Source organism: Ornithorhynchus anatinus, chromosome 14 (assembly GCF_004115215.2).
Source record: "Ornithorhynchus anatinus isolate Pmale09 chromosome 14, mOrnAna1.pri.v4, whole genome shotgun sequence".
Classification (NCBI taxonomy): domain Eukaryota; kingdom Metazoa; phylum Chordata; class Mammalia; order Monotremata; family Ornithorhynchidae; genus Ornithorhynchus; species Ornithorhynchus anatinus.
The window spans coordinates 18,231,253-18,250,786 of NC_041741.1; the positions used below are offsets into that span (position 1 = coordinate 18,231,253).

The 19,534-nt window shown below is 48.5% G+C and overlaps 1 protein-coding gene across 2 annotated transcripts in view; it reads right to left on the reverse strand.

Moving 5' to 3' along the window:
• PTPRR (protein tyrosine phosphatase receptor type R) overlaps positions 1-16,836 on the reverse strand; it is a 193,879-nt gene extending 177,043 nt beyond the window's left edge. For both annotated transcript variants that reach the window (XM_007666312.3, XM_007666311.3), the window contains exon 1: positions 16,554-16,836. In XM_007666312.3, the coding sequence (XP_007664502.1) occupies positions 16,554-16,611 (58 nt within the window). In that variant the 5' untranslated portion in view covers positions 16,612-16,836. The remainder of the gene's footprint in view (positions 1-16,553) is intronic.
• Positions 16,837-19,534: the final 2,698 nt, after the last annotated feature.

Here is a 19,534-nt window from a genome sequence, read left to right on the forward strand (position 1 = left end):
CAATGGTTGCTCCTCGAGTATAGCCGGCACACAGACCCTTTATAAGCACCAGAACCTGGCAGAACTGGAATAAATTCCAGTGGGATTTTTTTATGGTATTTCCTAAGCACTTACTATACTGTACTAAGCGCTTGGGTAGATACAAGCTAGTCAGGTTGGACACAGTCCCTGTCCCACATAGGGCTCACAGTCCTAATCCTCATTTTACAGATGAGGTAACTGAGGCACAGAGAAGTTACGTGACTCGCCCAAGGTCACCCAACAGACAAGTGGTAGAGCTGAGATTAGAAGCCAGGACCTCTGACTTCCAGGCCCATGCTCTTTCCGTTAGGCCACGCTGCTTCTCATTTCTCCTCTGCACCCTCCCCCTTATGTGTTTGGATCTGCAGCCCTTGAGAACTTGAGATTTACCCCACCCCAGTCCGACAACACTTATGTACCTAGTCATATATTAGGCCATTTCAGCTTTCTGTAATTCTCTCCCCTCTAGAGCGTAAGCTCCCGCTGGGCAGTGCTTGTATCTACTCCTCTACTGAATTGTGCTCTCCCAAGTACTCGGTACAGTAAGGACTCAATAAGTACCACCGATTGACTGCCAATATCCGTCAATTCCCAAAGCAAGAATCGAAGGGCAGCCAATGACAGACGTACTGCATACGCTGGTGAGCGCTTTAGCTGGATGTTTGGCAGTGGGCCAGCCTCTTGGTTAGGGAAACCTACCTCAGTTCAGAAATGCAATTGCATTCTCCCAAAGTAACGCGCCAGCCTTAAATGAAGAGTAATTTTAAAACAAAGGCAAATAAAGATAGGACGGGCCTACTGATATCGACTGAAAAGATTATTACATCGGAAAGACAACCACAACCCTCAACAACAACCTTAAATTCACTCTCCCGTCGTCTTAGTTTCCGCCTTAGTAGAAGCTATGCACTTTGGGAGGAGCATTAACTGTTTTACTCTGTTGTATTGTACGCTCCCAAACACTTAGTGCAGCGCTCCGCACACAGTAAGCACTCAATAAATTCCTTTGATTGATTGATTAGTCCAGCAGGAGAAAATTTAGGACATTTCCTCTCAGGGACCATTCGCAGCTCGTGGTTGTCCAACAGCTCTGTGAGATCATTTTCAGCAGCAGGGGCTGCTGTGACTTTCGCCTGGTTCCCAAGAGATCTGGTGTGGCCATAGCGTGTGGTACTCCTGCCGGCTGGATACAGAGTTGAGGGGTCTTTTCTCATCTAACTAAAAATCCAGGGACCTTGCAATCATGATCCTCAACTGAACTAATCACAAGATCCAGGAAGCGGATCGCAATCTGGCTGAGGCGAGAAAATAAAATCCGTTTCTCACCAGGAAGATGAGGGCACATCGGTGGGATCCTTTGGTGGGGGGCATCCGGAGATCCCAGGTACGAAGTGCTTCCGAGAGTCCGTAAGACTAGCGATTGATTATACACCGCACCGATCGTCAAGGGGTATACCGAGGAATTAGAGGAAGGAGAGAGACGGTTCTACAACGGCCTAGTGGAAAGAGCAGGAGCCTGGGAGTCAGAGGACCTGGATTCTAATCCCGGCTCTGCCAAAACACCTGCTTTGTGACTTTGGACAAGTCACTTAACTTCTCGGGGCTTCGGTTGCCTCGGTTGAAAAATAGGGATTCAGTACCTGTTCTCCCTCCTACCCAGTCTTTGTCCAACCTGATGAGTCCAGTGCTTAGTAAAATGGAGATTCAATACCTGTTCTCCCTCCTCCTTAGACTCTGGGCCATGTGGGAAATGGACTGTGTCTGACCTAATTAACTTGTATCTAGCCCAGAGCTTAGAACATTGCGTAACGTACAGTAAGAGCTTAAGAAATACCATTAAAAAAAACCCCTCGCCCAAACGGGAAGCTAGAATGTTTTTGTGCACAGGCCCAGGTTGAAGGCAAGCCGGGGGCAATTCTGCTATGAACCCAGCAGCTTCTCTCATGAGTTCTCTACCTCCTGTGCAGAGTCTGGGGTAGATATACGGTAACAGTATCCTCGGAACATGCTAAGTGCTTCAAAAATACCACACCACAATTATCATTAAATAGATCGGACATAGTCTGTCCCACATAGGAGTTATCTTACCCCTATTTTACAGATGAGGAACCCGGAGAAGTTAAGTGATGAGTTCAAAGTCATATAGAAGGCCTGTTGGATCTCCTAAATCCAGCCCCTCGCTGTTTCTCCATTCTTTTGAAAGGTGACACATTTTATCCCCAGTGAAAACAAAGCAAGCCCTCAACTTTTAAAAATTACTATTGGGTCTTTGAACCCATATGCTGAAGAAGATACTGAAGAGAAAATACTGATAACTCAGAAGGCCTAAGAGGGCAATCGGGACGATACTGGCATGCTGGACTATAAGTGCCTACGTTCTTCGTGGACTCTATAGCGGAGCGATCAGCATTGCGTTTCGTAGATTATTTTGACACAATTTTGCAGAGGGGACTCATCTACAGTCAAAAAGAATTATTGTTTTCCTAAAGAGTCAAATACTGATGGAGAGGGCACTTGAATCTAAGGGCATAAAATATCACGATAGAAAGTTCGTTCTGGGAATAGTCATCAGAATTTTTCATGAGATGTGTAGCAAACAGAGGGGAATGGATCGAGTTAGAGTGTCAGGTCAAAGCTCGTTATGATTTATTATGTCAGATTTCACTAGAGACAATTTCCAGCCTCACAAGGGAAGGTGATCTGGCCCGGACAACACAATTCTGGAGCAGGTCCCCGTACCAGTAGTGCTTGCGATCGATTTCGGTGCTCAAGAAAGAAAAACGAAAAGGTTAAAATTGAGCGCTCTCGAGTGAGAACCCTACAGAAATGTAAAATCAAGAAGTCAACTGGCTCTTCAATTTTGTCCACAGTGGGTAGACGTTCAGTTTGAATGCTTTAGGACCCTTTTCGGCTTTTGGGTAGCAGGTTTCAGCTGGGGCCACTGACCTGCCAGAGCAGTATGGGAGCCTCAGAGTGGGCCTGCCTCAGTTGGGATTTAGGGAAGTCACTGCAGTGAGAGGTGAGGGAAGCCACTGCCTCAGGAAGCAGCCTCATGGGGACGGTGACGCAGTGCAGTAGCTGGTAATGACTGAAAAGTGCCCAGCCCAGGGCAGAGGGAGCACCTGTGTGAACAGGGATGTTGATGGGAAAGCAGAGACCTTGGAGCAAGATAATATTAATTAATAATAATTTTGGTATTTGTTAGGCACTGTTCTAAGCCCTGGAGTAGATACAAGATCGGGTTGGACACAGTCCCTGTCCCTCACAGTCTTAATCCCCATTTTACGGATTAAAGACCTGAGGCACAGATAAGTGAGGCGATTTGTCCAAGGTCACACAGCAGAGAAGTGGCAGGGACCTATGATCTTCTACTCCCAGGTCCGTGCTCTATCCACTAGGCCATGCCCTTCCATTTGGGCCAGATTTGGGCTAGTGGTCCCTCCGGGTCAATGCTCTAGATTCAGGAGCTCATTACAGCATGCTGCTTGTCCATAAAACAGAATATAATGATTGGGGTCGGCGGGAAGAGGGGGAAACTTTTCCCTGCATCACAGTCCTGAAGCTGGTTCTGGCCACAAGTGATGACTACAGGTCTCCCAGGAAGGACCCTGGTTGATCGGAGCATCGGAAATTAGCTCCTCATCAGCAAACTGACCAATAGGAAGTGGGTCATCCTTGGCAACTCTACCATGAGGAGCAAACCCAAAGAACAATCACTTCCCTAATAATAATGATTATAATGATGGTATTTGTTAAGCACTTACTATGTGTCAAGCACTGTTCTAAGCACTGCGGCAGAATCAAGGTAATCAGGTTGTCCCACGTGGTGCTCACAGTTTTCATTTTACAGATGAGGTAACTGAGGCCCAGAGAAGTTAAGCGGCTCACCCATGGTCACACAGCAGACAAGCGGCGGAGCTGGAATTAGCACCCATGTCCTCTGACTTCCAAGCCCATGCTCCTTCCGCTAAGCCATGCCGCTTCCCTATGGGTTGTGCCTTGAGCACCTCAAAATACTACGAATGTGGGCTCGGTGGAGGAGATTTTTTCTCGACTATAACATCCTCGTGGGCAGGGAAAGTATCCACTGAATTTCGTACTCTCCCAAGCGCTTAGTACAGTGCTCTGCACACAGCATTCAATAAAACCACTGATTGATTAAAAATAACATTAATTCATTATGTCCCGATTCTCACAAAGAAAAATGAATCTAGTAGAGTTAAAAGTAACTTAGTGGGTAGAGCCTGGGCCTGGGAGTCAGAAGGACCTGGGATCTAATCCCAGCTCTGCCACGTGTCTGCTGTGTGACCTTGGGCAAGTCATTTAACTTCTTTGGACCTCACTTACCTCAAATGCAAAATGGGGATTAAGACTGTGAGCCGCAGGTGGGACAAGAACTGTGTCCAACCTGATTAACTTGTATCTACCTGTCCTTAGAACAGTGCTTGGCACATAGTAAGCGCTTCACAATGGTCATAATTAATTAAGGACACACTTCTCTTATTGTTTTCCCTGAAAAGAGTCCTCCTGACCGTGCCACCTCATTGCTGGTGGGAACAAAGACTTGACCTTTAAACTGGCCATCGGAATATTCACCCCACACAAAGGAAAGAGAGGTCCTGAATGATTCCTGAAAGGCGCCTCTGTGGCCGCCTGGCCTAAGAAGAATACTCTATCATGACCACCAAGACTTCAGGGGTGTAGCTTCAAGAAGTATCCAGTGTAGGAAAAAAAAAAACAGATTCATTCTGCCCAAGGCAAGAGATTGATGGAAGAGAATCCTAATGTACCTAGGAGGCTTTGCACACCAGCTGTCCCACTTCAATCCACTGCAGGAGCGGGTCTAGGGGTGGTTGCTTGGATGCTAAGCTCTTTTCTGCCTTTGAAGACATATCCCTCTGTGGTAAGGCATTTCTCTCGCCTTTATCTGCCCATTAGGTGGCCTGGAAATAAAAATTCCCTTTCCCCTCCCTGGGTAAGAATGGCATATGAAAATAGTCATATGGGTGTGCTTCTTCCTCTTCTCCTCTCCTCCCCAGGGTTCGAAGCGGAACCAATCAAAGGGGAAGAGTCAGAGGTTAAACAGAATGTGCTGGTTCTGCCGAAATCAAAGCACTGATCCGGAAATTCAATTCCGGAGGCGGTTTTGGAAAGGTTGGGGCGGGGAGGAGCCGGAGGGCTTCCCTTAGAGGAGAGCCAATAGTTTGAAGAATATGTTTTGAGAAAATACTGATAGCTCAGAAGGCATTAGAGGGCACTCGGGAAGATACTGGCATGATGGAAGCCATGATGGGGCAGGTAGCTGTCCATTTGGGATGCAGCTTCCTGTTTGAGGTACGATGGGAAACGATCAAAGAGAGCAGAGGGCCAAGCCTCAACCTCTCTTTTTGCCTTCACCAGCAGATAGTTCCCAAGAGGTCGGGTAATATTGGCTTAATGTTCTTTCGACGCGCTGCTAAGACCGCATTTAGCCCTTCACGATAGCACTCCCTTTGTGATTCAGCCACTGCCATGTTTGCACTTCTGAAAAAGAAACCCTTTCCCTCCAGGGGCAGAGCAGTGCTTTCATTTTTGATCCGGTGCCTTTCCGTTTCTGACAGCCTTAAGGGGGGAGTCCTAAGAATTCCTCATTAGAACCAGTCAGTCATAGCTCTTCCAGAATAACCGCTGCTCCAGATTCCTCTCTCTCACCCGTTGTGGACCATGAGCCGCGGTTGGCGATACAGGAAAATGACAAGGGGAAAATCCATTTCGGAGTCGTAGACGCATTGGTCACCGCAACAGACGTCTGCCACGAGCTGTGCCTAAGAGCCAAATAATGAGAGGATTTCTAAAGTTCTGACTTCGGCGTGACCTTAATGCTGCATTAATGGAGTTTTTATTTAATATGTTCTACATTTTCAGAATTGGCATCTGATAGAATTAGAAGGTATACCCTTGGGATGGTGAAACTGGCTAGAACTCACTAAAAATGAATGAGGATCAAAGGATCATCAGCTTGATACCTCTGAAAGTTAAGCTTCATCTGGGCGGGGCGGAGGGGGGTTGATGTTAAGTACAGTTTGATTTGAATCACTGAGACACACAGTTGGTATTGGATTTCTTCAGGCCGTGAGGCCCGGCAGAGCCCCTGACAAGATTCGTGAGTTTTAACATGCCATCCTCCGAGAAATGGCATTTATAGGGAAGTTCCGGAGAAAAGCAAGAGAGGTCTCCAGGAAAGAGCGCGGGACCAGGAGTCAGGGGACCCGGGTTCCAATCCCATCATTGTCGCTTGCCTGCCTTGTGGCCTCGGGTAAGTCACTTCACTTCTCTGGGCCCCACTCTCCTCGGTGGTAAAATGGGGATTAAACACCTTTACTCCCTCCCCCAGAGACCGTGAGCTCCGTATGGGACAGGGATTGTGTCCGCTCTGATTTTTATAACCACCTCAGTGTGTGACATATAGTAAGCGCTTTACAAATACCATTGATGAAGGACAAAGAAAAACTGTCAACCCTTACAGAAGTTGATAAACATGGATGTCCTCCTGCTGGAATCAGAAACTTGGGTTGCATCTCCGGGTCTAGCGAAAGGAGCTAAAAGCATATTTCTGACCAAATTTAGCTAAATATCAGGGATTAGCCATAGGATCTACTGAAGGAGGAAAGACAGGCAGGAGCAGCAGGCCCAAGGAGGTAGATCAGGAGGGTCAGTGAGTCTCTTCTAATTCTGTTTGCCACATTCTCCCCCAGAGGCCTCTGCTGCTTCTCCCAGAAGTTTAACCGAACCAGATCTTCCCGCGATTTTTTAAGGACCCCGAAAGATGCCAAGATGGATTCCATTGGTCACTTATACCGAGGAGGTTCGCGGTAATTTCTGATAAGTAACCAGTAACCTACGTGGTAGGCAGAGCTAGGGTTAGGAAGGCGATAGTATAGGTTGGCCTCCGCTGAATGTTGGTTCTTACAGCGCCAGCGGGGAAGTGTGTGACGACGACAGGCGAGAGAGGCAGACTTCTCCTCCTCCCAGATCTCCCCAGAGAGAGGTCTTCCCGGATTGACAGCGAGAGACCTGGCCATCTCCCTCAGATGACACTTCAGGGCTAATGAGATCGTGTTGTAAAGGGCTCTGAACTCTTAGGAAGTTCAGTAATCCGTTAATTCAAAGTTGTCACATTTTACAGTGAAACTTTCTTTAAAGAGGCTTCTGATTAAACACATGCTCCCAAACATTGCCCTCTCACTGCCCTTCATGACTTAATAATAATAATTACGGTATCTGTTAAGTGCTTACTACGTGCCAGGAGCTGCACTGAGCGCTGGGGTGAATACCAGCAAATTGGGCTGGAGACGGTCCCGGTTCCACGTGGGACTCACAGTCTCAATCCTTATTTTACAGATGAGGTGGTGGAGGCCCGGAGAAGTGAAGTGACTTACCCAAGGTCACACAGCTGACAAGTGGCGGAGCCGGGATTAGAACCCATGACCTCTGACTCCCAAGCCCGTGCTCTCTCCACTAAACCACGCTGGTATTTATTGGCCACCCACTAGATATGCTGAACCGTACTAAGGACTTGGGAAGATACACCAGGCAGAAGAGACCTATTCTTTTCCAACCAGGAGCTTATTTATACTCTAAGGCACTCTAAATATTTACAAATAGAGTGATCCATCAGAATAAGTCACCAAATAAGTTGAAAGAGCATATCTATGCAGGTGCTGAAGATGGGAATTAATAGGTACGTAAACACTAGAGGTGTTGGGTTAGTTGACGTCAATTAATCAACCACTGGTATTTACCGAGCGCTTACTGTGTGCAGAGCACTGTACCATGTGCTTGGGAGGGGATAGCTCCTCTGTCGCCCACCTCCTCACCGTCCCCCGTTCTCACCTATCCCGCCGTCGACCCCCGGGCCACGTCCTCCCGCGGTCCCGGAACGCCCTCCCTCCTCACCTCCGCCAAACTCATTCTCTTCCCCTCTTCAAAACCTTACTTACAGCTCACCTCCTCCAAGAGGCCTTCCCAGACTGAGCTCCCCTTCTCCCTCTACTCCCTCTACCGTCCCCCTTCACCTCTCTGCAGCTAAACCCTCTTTTCCCCCCATTTCCCTCTGCTCCTCCCCCTCTCCCTTCCCATCCCCTCAGCACCGTACTCGTCCGCTCAACTGTATATATTTTCATTACCCTATTTATTTTGTTAATGAAATGTACATCATCTTGATTCTGTTTATTTGTTATTGTTTCAATGAGATGTTCATCCCCTCGACTCTATTTATTGCCACTGTTCTTGTCTGCCCGTCTCCCCCGATTAGACCGTAAGCCCGTCAAAGGGCAGGGACTGCCTCTATCTGTTACCGATTTGTACATTCCAAGCGCTTAGTACAGTGCTCTGCACATAGTAAGCGCTCAATAAATACTATTGAATGAATGAAAGAATTGGTAGACACCCTGTCTGCCCAAAGGGAGCTTTCAGTCCAGGGAGGGTATGAGGTGGGTATAAATGAGAGAAAGTGGGGTTTTAGGAGGATGGTTCACGTGGGGAGAGTGGCTCTATCAAATTAAGTTGGCGAGGGATTTCCAGGGCAGAAGAGCAGTGGGAGCACAGGAATGGGGATGGGAGGATCGAGAGCCAGGTTTGTTTGGCAGGAATGAAGAGAGAGCCGGGGAGTAGTTGGCATTCACGCAGAGAAGCAGTGTAGCTTAGTGGAAAGGGCCCGGGAGTCAGAGGATCTGAGTTCTAATCCCAGCTTTGCCACTTGCCTGCTGTGTGACCTTGGGCAAGTCGCCTAACTTCTCTGTGCCTCGGTTCCTCAGTGATCTAATGATGATCTAATACCCTTTCTCCCGTCTACTTAGACCGCAAGCCCCACGTGGGACAAGGACCGCGTCTTACCTGAGTAACTCGTGTCCTCGCCGGTGCCTGACGTAGTAAGAGATGCAGGATAGAGAAGCAGCAAGGTGGAGAGGATAGAACGCGGGCCTGGGAGTCAGCAGGACATGGGTTCTAATCCAGGCTCCACCACTTGTCTGCTGTGTGACCTCGAGAGAGCGCACTGTAACAGAGGTGACTGACCCATTCTCTTCCCACGGGCAGTGTCTGATGGGAGTATCCCGTATCTAGCTCTGCTAATAAGCGTGGTACTCGTTAAGCGGCCTCCATGTGCCAAGCAACAAACTAAATAATAATAATGCTGGTATTTGTTAAGCGCTTACTATGTGCAGAGCACTGTTCTAAGCGCTGGAGTAGATACAGGGTAATCAGGTTGTCCCACGCGAGGCTCACAGTCAATCCCCATTTTACAGATGAGGTAGCTGAGGCACAGAGAAGGTAAGTGACTTGCCCACAGTCACACAGCTGACAAGCGGCGAAGCCGGGAGTCGAACCCATGACCTCCGGCTCCCAAGCCCGGGCTCTTGCCGCTGAGCCACGCTGCTTCTCCAAAACCCTGGGATAGGTACAATATAAGCAGATCAGACACAGTCCCTGTTTGCTGGGGCTCCCAGACTAAAGTGTGCATGTGGGTTGGGGGAGAGAGCAGATAATTAACCTCTAGATGAGGCAACTGAGGCCCAGAAGAGCTAAGTAACTTGCCCAAGGTCACACAGTGGGCCAAAGGCAGAGTTGAGATTAAATCTCCTAGGCCTGGGCTCTTTCCACTAGGCCAAATTGCTTCTCATTTCATGGTCAGCGGCCCCCGCCCGCTTCACAAGTATTAAGGGGTGCACTGATGACATTTCATTAAAGCTCATCCTCCCCATTCCGGGAACAACCCTGATGCCCTTCCTGGCCACAGCCGGGAGAGAGAGGGCAGGGATGGACGTGCAGTCTGAAACGCAGCCAATGCGTCAAGCCGACAAGCCGACATCAGAGTTGTGGAGTTTTGTGAATCGGGACTCAGAGAACCACTAACATTTGGAACCAGCAAAAACGTTGCTCCAGCTTGGTTGATACAAACCAAGGTTCCTTTGCTTTGTGTCGTGAGATGTTCGGCCCAAGTGGCCTTCAAACGCCACCCATGCCCGGGGCAAACACGGCCCCCGTCTCCTGAAAATGGAATGTGTGGAAACATTCTAGCTCCCGGAAGACCATAGGGAATGCTTAGGTGGATAAGCAGGCGCTTGGATAGATTTGCTTTAGAAGAGAACTTTTCTTCCCTGAATATAAATCTCACAAATTACCTGATTCTACTACACTGACAGGAATGAATATTCATTCATTCATTCAATAGCATTTATTGAGCGCTTACTATGTGCAGAGCACTGTACTGAGCGCTTGGAATGTACCAATCGGTAACAGATAGAGACAGTCCCTGCCCTTTGACGGGCTCACGGTCTAATCGGGGGAGACGGGCAGACAAGAACAATGGCAATAAATAGAATCAAGGGGATGAACATCTCATTGAAACAATAGCAAATACATAGAATCAAAGTGATGTACATCTCATTAACAAAATAAATAGGGTAATGAAAATATATACAGCTGAGCAGACGAGTACAGGGCTGAGGAGAAGGGAGAGGGGGAGGAGCAGAGGGAAAGGGGGGAAAAGAGGGCTTAGCTGAGGGGAGATGAAGCGGGGGGTAGAGGGGGAGCAGAGGGAGCAGAGGGAAAAGGGGGAGCTCAGTCTGGGAAGGCCTCTCGGAGGAGGTGAGCTCTAAGTAGGGTTTTGAAGAGGGGAAGAGAATTAGTTTGGCGGAGGTGAGGAGGGAGGGCGTTCCGGGACCGCGGGAGGACGTGGCCCGGGGGTCGACGGTGGGATGGGCGAGAACGGGGGACGGCGAGGAGGTGGGCGGCGGAGGAGCGGAGCGTGCGGGGTAGCCAGTGGAAAGGGAGAAGGGAGGAGAAGTAGGAGGGGCAAGGTGATGGAGAACCTTGAAGCCTAGAGTGAGAAGTTTTTGTTTTATGCGGAGGTCGATAGGCAACCACTGGAGGTTTTTAAGAAGGGGAGCGACAGGCCCAGAGCGTTTCTGCAGGAAGATGAGCCGGGCAGCGGAGTGAAGAATAGACCGGAGCGGGGAGAGACAGGAGGAGGGGAGATCAGAGAGAAGGCTGACACAGTAATCTAGCCAGAATTATACCTTTACAGACTCACGGGCCCAGAAAACTGAGCACTTACTGTATGCAGAGCACTGTACTAAGCACTTAGCACTGTCTAAGCATATGTCTTTGGCTGTTTATAAAACACTTGGACACTGATCTTTCTATCCTTTTTTCATCTCAAGAGAAAACAGGATCTGTAGAGACAATTTTCTCTTGGGAAAATGTAACAGCTGAAGTTGTTTTTCTATCCTGGATTCTTCAGTTCTCCAGCCTTAGAAATGCACTTTGATTATATTTGGATGGAGAACTTGCAATTTATGTACAAATTTGGATCTTACTAAAAAGAGTATGGCCACAGAAAACCATGATGAAAACATTACAGACACTGTTATATAACATCTAGAGGCCTCCACATTGTGTTAAATGCTATATCTGACAGGGAAATCTTAGTTGGAGTGTTGATGATAGAACCTGTCCTCAAAGAATTGCCTTCCAACAAACCCAAGATAATTATGAGCAAGTCTCAAATGTCTCCTAGAGCACACGCAGCACTCGACGACTATCTCTACTATTATTCTTGCCCTGATGGTGGCCAGCAGTGGGGGGGAACTCTGTTCTGAGTTTCCATCCTGTCGGTCAGTCAATCGTATTTATTGAGCACTTACTGTGTGCACAGCACTTGGGAGACTACAATATAATAATACAGCAGACGCAGTCCCTGCCCACGGCCAACTTGCAGTCTAGAGGGGGAGACGGACATTAATATACATAAATAAATGACAGATACGTACATAAGTTTCGTGTGCTGGGAATGGGGAATGAATCAAGGGATCGGGTCGAGGTGGCACAGAAGGGAGTGGGAGAAGAGGAAGGGAGGATAGAGTCGAGGAAGACCTCTTGGAGGAGATGTGCCTTCAATAAGGCTTTGAAGTGGGGGAGAGTCATTGTCTGTCGGATTTGAGGAGGGAGGGCGTTCCTGGCCAGAGCTAGGATATGGGCGAGAGGTCCTTTTTCGCTAGAGCTGGGCCATACGTGATCAAGGTTGAAAAACCGCTGGCTATTGTGGGTGGAGAAGATCACAGTAGCTCCCAAGGCAGCCACCCAATAATAATTGTATTAGTTATCTGCCAAGCACTATGCTAAGCACTGGGATAGATACAAGATAATCAGATCAGATATAGTCCCTGTCCCACATGGGGCTTACAAACTAAGGGGGGAAGAGAACAGTTCTGGCATCCTCATTTTACAGGTTCTGCACTTTTTCCGTCATAAAATCTCGGGATCGAAACTCACTTATTGTTCCTGGAAGGGGACTCCACCACTGTTATTATGGACACCAGTCTTCCTCCCGTAGAAGCCGTTCTCTTCAATGGGGACAACCAGTTCTCCAAAGGTGAGCCTGTACTGGGAGCTGTGACCCTGCCCCCAATCCAATATCTCTTGTTTCCAGTGCTCCCTTTCTCAGCTTATATTCTTAGATTGTGAGCCCCTTGAGGGCCAGGGAATGCATCTCCTTCCCACCCATGTAGTATTTCCCAGTGCTCAATACAGTGCTCCGCACATAGTAAATACTGTGGGTCAGTCCTCCAAAGACAGCAAGGAAAAGGCAATGTGGCATGATAGCCCGTTTCCTTCACATCTTCACTGTAGTCTGGAACTGCTCAAACTTCTTCTGGACCTGCTAGAAATAGCTGGCAGAGGTAAGTAAAGACTGGCACCACCAGGTTACCCAACAAGCCTCAAGGCCGCCAATGCTACCACTGAATGCGCTAAGAGAAGCTCCTGGGGCTGTCATCCAACATGGCCCCAGGGGCAAATCGAGAAAACCATCCTTTGGGCAAGTCTTTCCCTATGTTCTCCCAATTTATTACTCACCTCCTCTTTATTTCCTATTAAGGGAGTAAAAAAGAAAATGAATTGCTAAGCAGAAGCTCCCGAACTGACATGAGCAGCATTTGAGCAAAATCCCCAAGTTGTTCCATGCAGAATACCCTTAATTGGCCTTATTTTCAAATAAGTTAAAACAGTATCTCCCAGATCCGAATGGAGAACATAGATTTGGGCGATCCCAAAACCATCTCTCGTACCCTTGCCACAAAAAGCAGATGTGGTCTCAATCGGTAAAGCTGTACATATCAGTGAATCAGCCATCATACGTTATCCCTCTGAGAAATCATTCCGTTGCAAAGAAACAGCGATCCGGGGTTAACTTGGTCTATTTTCAACATTTGGTGCTGAAAACAAAATGGAAATCGCTTCCTAGACTATCTTGGCAAGGGATCTGCATTAGTCACCCTGAATAAACTTGTCATTTTCTTCAAGGTAATGAGACACGTTGGCCTTTCATCCCTCGCTTAATGTAAACATTTAGTTTTAGCTTCTATTCCATGTGGCCATCAACATCTAGTTGAGATTAGATGGACAGAGAACCCCAGCTATCCATCGGAAAAAATGATTTGAATTTCAAAGGCTAATAATCAATTGCTAATTGCCACTCAATGATGAATACCTGCACCACAACAAGCACTTTGTTACATTATATGGTGTTATGGGCACTCGAAAATTTGATCTGACAACTGTATTTCACCATTACTTCTTTTCCTTTAAAGCTATTAAAATTCTTAATGTTGGGGAACAATGCCCTTCTGAGTGTGTCAGCATCTGTAAGTGGTTTGAGAATTAAAAATGCATGTAAGTGCTAAGTACTATATGAGCATCCCCATACCTCTCGAGATTCCCCTCAGAAAGGCAGTAAATATTTAGCTTTGCCTTTTACGTTTTTAGTTTCAGGCCATTTGCAGAGGAATGTGGACCTCTTCAGTAGGAAAATCACAATAGATCATTTGTAATCAAGGCCCAGTGGAAGGAAAGTAGGTTTCTGATTTTAGAACGCTTCTCCTCACAGAAGCAGCTAATTATAATTCAAAAGCGAGGGTGTGCCAGTATGGTGGGAGGGGAGGCAACTGGGACTGCTGCTCCGAGTCACAGAGTCCTCAGTTTCCTTTCCAGGAATGGGGAAAGAGTGCAAGACCGGGGGAGATAGCAGGAGCTCGCTTTGGTCACTGTCTCTAGGCAGCAAGGGGATAAAAGCATTACGTTGCGACGGTTTCGCCTCAAGCATCAAAATGCCTTCCCACCACCTGTTTCGGAGCAATAGAGTATATTTTCTGCAAGAACTCTTTCCTTTCAGCACTACAGACTCCACCTTTAAACAAGGCATTCGGTGGATGTTTCAGGGACTGACCCACGTTTTGAGGTCTCCCCTCTCTCGCTTCCTTCCAATGGCTAAAATGGGTAGGAAGCTAAGAGAAAAATCTCCTTTCTGGGTGCAATAAATTCAGAGCAATCATTACTCACATTTTTGAGGTGTTTTGGTCATCGCTAACCATTTGCTCGTTAAGATTGAGAAACAGAGATGAAGTGAACTGCTCTGCCAAGCATCTTGCATGTTCGGCAACACGGACAACGTATCACCCATCTAAAAATCTCTTCCTGGGGTCACTTAAAAATGGTTGCCACGTCTACTCCCGAGTCTTCACAAAGCAGCCCAGAAATGGACAGGCAACTACTGGTCTCTGGGAGCTTGTAGGTGTCAGTATTCCCATTTTCAGATCCAGGCAAAGGTACGATGATTAACTGATTTGGCAAGAACTGCCCAGTCAATGGTAGCTCCCTGGATATAATCTAAGACTCCAGACTTCTTACTTTAAATCAATCTATCATACTTACTGAGCGCTTACTGCATGCTTTAGGCAAGGTGAAGCGAAGCAATCCATCCTAATCCCTAAGAAGATCAGTAATTTACTTATTTCTATTAAGGTCTATCCCCGCCCCTAGACTCTAAGCCCACTGTGGGCAGGGAACGTGTCTGTTTATTCTTATATTGTACTCTCCCAAATGCTTAAGTGCTCTGCACGCAGTAAGCACTCAGTAAATACTCAGTAAATAGGACTGATTGAATAAATGAAGTAATATAAACAATGAAACTTTGAAGATAACAGACATTGAGAGTGACTACTCCTCCCTAGACTGAGATGCAGTCAAGGTGGTTTTTTTAAAATAGACTTCACAGAATTACTGTAATGATTTAACTCTCCTATGTTGTGCAGTGGATAGTAGAGTGCTCTGCACGCAGTAAGTGCTCAATAGATTGATTGATTGATTGATTGATATACAACTTACACAAACTAAAACAAACTTTCTTACGTAACAGCTGCCAAACTCCATCAGAGTCAGGTCATCTCAATCAGACATTCACAAACTCCTTTATAAGTAGAGACGTCAATAAAATCGGGATTTTTCCCTTCCTTGTCTAGAGAGGATCCTGGGGGTTCACTATGTCATCATGAGGAATAAAACGAAAGAAAGGGTGTTTGCTATCATTTTGAATGAAGCGAACTAAATTTTAGTTCATTTCTGATCGACAGAAAGGGACTATTGGGATCTCGGGAGCCCCACACAGCCACAACCGAGACTATATATCGATACGGGTATGTTCTGCGTCCTTCAGAGGTCTTTAGTAAGTGGCAAGAAGAGAAGCACCAAAGTGTAAAAGATCAGAGTCCTTTTTACCTAGAAACATCTAGAGAAAAAACGCATCTACTCTAAATTTTCACCGGAACTCTCCGATCGATGGGTCGATGCCTATAGCCGCGCTCCTCAAAAACTACCGCTAGCCCCCCGGCGAAGGCTAAAATGATAAGGCTGGCCGTTCGACCCAGTGCTTCCTCCCCAGCTTTCCGAAGGGTGGAGGCTCAGAAGTGGGGAGATGGAGGAATTTGAGGGTTGCCACATGGAAGCCCACTGCCGCAGCAAGATCCTTAAACCTCCCTGCCATATTCTGGCATCTTTTGTGAGGGGGGAAAGCGGTCAGGGTTCAACACGTCCTTTCAAGCTACAATTCCCAGCCAGGGGGTTCAGGAGGCAGGATTGCTGCTCCCCTCACCCCCGGATTCAGCAATCCCTTTTGGGAAACCTCTTTTCGCAGGATTTTTCCCCATTATCCGGGGCGCTGTCTCCGCTGCTGTAGGGCCCCCCCTTATCCCTCCTCCTGCAGCCCCTGCAAGAGGGGATGGAGGAGGCCAAATCCATTGATCGGATCCTTTGATTCTGAGCTCTCCGGGGGGAGGGGAGGATGCATCAGTGGGATTTCTCTCCAAACCCTCTCCCGGGAGCCCTTTTGGCTAACGGCAACCGGCCGAGACGCATCCCTGGCCTGCTCTTGCATAACTGGAGCCGAAGAGGAGAGGCTGGGGAAGAAGGGGGAAAGCAGGAAAGCTCCATCCTCTAAAGGGAGGAAAGGATTGCTACCAGCCCTGGGACTTTATTTTGGCAGCCTGCATTGAGCCAGATGGCATCTTAGGGCAAGGGACAACAGGTGTGGCCATCCTCCCCCATCCCTCATTCCCCATCGGCTTCCACAACCGGGCGACCGGCCCCTCCTAGCCTGGGTCCTCCGGAGCCAGCGGAGCGTTCAGCTTAGTGCAGCCCCGAGCTCATCGGCGGCCCCTTACCTGCAGCGTGGAGATTCAGGAGCAGACACAGCGCAGGAAAAGCCACCGCTCTCTGCATGCTGGTGGTGGGGAGGGCTGTGGAGACCCCCCCCTTCCACCCGACCCCAAAGAAGAGAGATCCTGGACGTCTGAGGGTCAATCCTGCTCCCCTGTCCTCGAGTTCCTGCCTTCGGCCCTGGATTTTGCAGAGGGTCCGTTGGAAAAAACAAAAACGAGGCGGAATAAACCTCCTCTCCTGGTTGGTTTGGAGCCCAGGAGGGAGGAAGAAGAGTGGGTTGGCTCCGAGTAGAAGGGGGATGGATGTCTAATTAATTATGGCTCATGCCCCACCTCCCGGAGGCAGTCCCATCCCTCTCTCCCCCCACCCCAGGATCGACTCTGCAGGGGCTGCTCAGGGTCTGATGCACTGCTGGATCGTACAAAAAGCTTCCTATTTGTAACCCAAACCTGCCCAGGCTACTGAGCATGCCCGGCCTCAGGGCCGGAGACACACAAGCACACACAAACACACAAACACACGCGAGTTGGGACCTGGAGAGTCCGCTTTTCCAGGATTTAGCAGCAGCTGAGAAGAGCCCAGGCCGCCCGAAAGGGAGCCAGATCCTCATTCATTCGTTCATTCCAGTGTGGAGCGCTCACTGTGTGCGGAGCGCTGGGTCGAGAGCTTGGGAAGGTACGGGGCAGCAATGAAGAGTGACAATCCCTGCCCACGACGAGCTCGTAGTCATCGTTGCAAATAAGCAGACGGCAGTATAAATATATAAAATGACAGATGTACACATAAGGGCTGTGGGGCCGGGGGAGAGCGAAGGGAAACGAGTCGGAGAGATGCGGAAGGGAGTGGGAGATGAGGGAAGGTGGGGCTGGGGGCTGGGAAGGCCTCTTGGAGGAGATGGGCCTGATAAGAGAAAGGAAATTGAAAATCTGTGGTCGCGTCGGAGACAGAGTGGCCAGGCCTGGCCTGGAAGGGGGATCAACGCTTCTTTTACCAGGCCTAGACCCCCTAGAATAATAATGTCGGTATTTGTTAAGGGCTTCCTATGTGCAGGGCCATCAGGTCGTCCCACGTGAGGCTCACGGTTAATCCCCATTTTCCAGATGAGGTCACTGAGGCACCGAGAAGTGAAGTGACTTGCCCACGGTCACACAGCTGACAAATGGCAGAGTCGTCCCGCTCCGTCTGTTTCTGCAGACACTCCCGTCCCTGGGCGCCGCCAGGTTTGTTGCCTGACGGTATTCTGGAGGTTTCCGGGCAGGAGGTGTAAGGCGCTTGCTTGATCTTTGCTCAATTAGAGATTCGCCCAGAGACCCCTCACTCAGCGCCCCACTTTGCAAAGAGGGGATCTCCCACTCGGCCCTGCCTAAGGGGGGACAGAGGTGGTTAGGTGGTGTTGCTTTCTTCTCCTGGCTTCAACCCTCCCCGCGCCCCAACCCAATTTCAAATCCACTACCACGGGGAACACAGAGGAAAAACAATGCTTCGCTCTCGGTCTCACAAAGTTTCCCTCTTACGGTCCCCGGTCCAAGCCGGAAGGCGTCCCGACGAGTCCGCGATTGAATCATTTGCTAGAATTGTTTTTATCTCAATAGCAGAAAGGGGAGTTTTGAACTCCATCCCCCTCTGGTAAACGAAGTGGAGGATAAGAACCACGCCACTCGTCAGCTGTGTGACTGTGGGCAAGTCACTTCACTTCTCGGTGCCTCAGTTCCCTCATCTGTAAAATGGGAATTAACTGTGAGCCTCAGGTGAGACGACCTGATGACCCTGTATCTACCCCAGCGCTTAGAATAGTGCTCTGGACATAGTAAGCGCTTCACAAATGCCCACATTATTCTTTTAAAAAAAATGCAATCTAGCTGTCATGGCAGGGCAACAACCGTAGTGGGAAAATCATACCTTGACCTAGAGGGTAGAGCACGGGCCCGGGACCCAGAAGGGCCTGAGTTCTAATTCGGCTCTTCCGCTTGCCTAAGGTGTGACCTAGGGCAAGTCACTTAACCGTTCTGTGCCTCATCTGTAAAATGGGAATTAAGACTGTCAGCCCCATGTGGGGCAGGGACTATGTCCAACCTGATTAGCTTGTATCTACCCCAGTGCTCAGAACAGTGCTTATTATTATTATTATTATGGCAAAGGTGCCCCCTCTAGCAACTCTCCAAGTTAATATTTATGCCTATTTCCTCCACAGTTTGGAGGATGTAAAGTGTTAACCCACTTTGTCCACTGTGGCCCGGTGGTCAGTGCACAGACCTGGAAGTCAGAGGATCTGGGTTCTAGCTCCGTCTCCATCACTCGCCTGCTACGTAAGCTTGGACAAATCATTTAAATTATCTGTGCCTCAGTTTCCTTATCTATATAACGAGGATTGTCCCTCCCCCTTAGATTGTGAGTCCCCACTGTGGGGAAGGGACAGCGTTCGACCTGCCTATCTACCCCAGTGCTTAGTACGGTGCTTGGCACTAGGAAGTGCTTAGCAAATACCACAGATATTATTATTATCATTCTAGTTGGCCATGCATGAGGGCAGAAGAGGGAAAGGGGGGGAGCGAAGAGCAACCGCTGGTGACTTTGACTGGGACCTGAGCTCCTACGCCCTCCCGTCTAGCGGACGGTAGCCCACGCTCGCTCGGGTCCGCGAAAGGCTTCCCGTTCAGGGGAGAAAACGTGTGACTCGACTGGGTGAAAATTTTCTAGGAACCAAGGTAAACGCTTCAAATGGCATAAGCGATACCCACATGTCCCCTGGGGGATTTGTGTGTCAATTAATGTGATTGGGTGTGATTCTGCCAAGAAGCAAAATACAAGAGGTTCCCACTTCCAGAGAGGTTTATACTTGAGTTATTTACAAGGAGAAAGGTTCTCCTTAACAGCCTCACTTTTTCATCGAACAGAAAAAGTTAGCCGAGCCCCAAAACAGTGTCCCAGATTAAAATTAGTCCCTTTTGGAAGGAACTGAAATTCTACAGATGACTGATTTTGT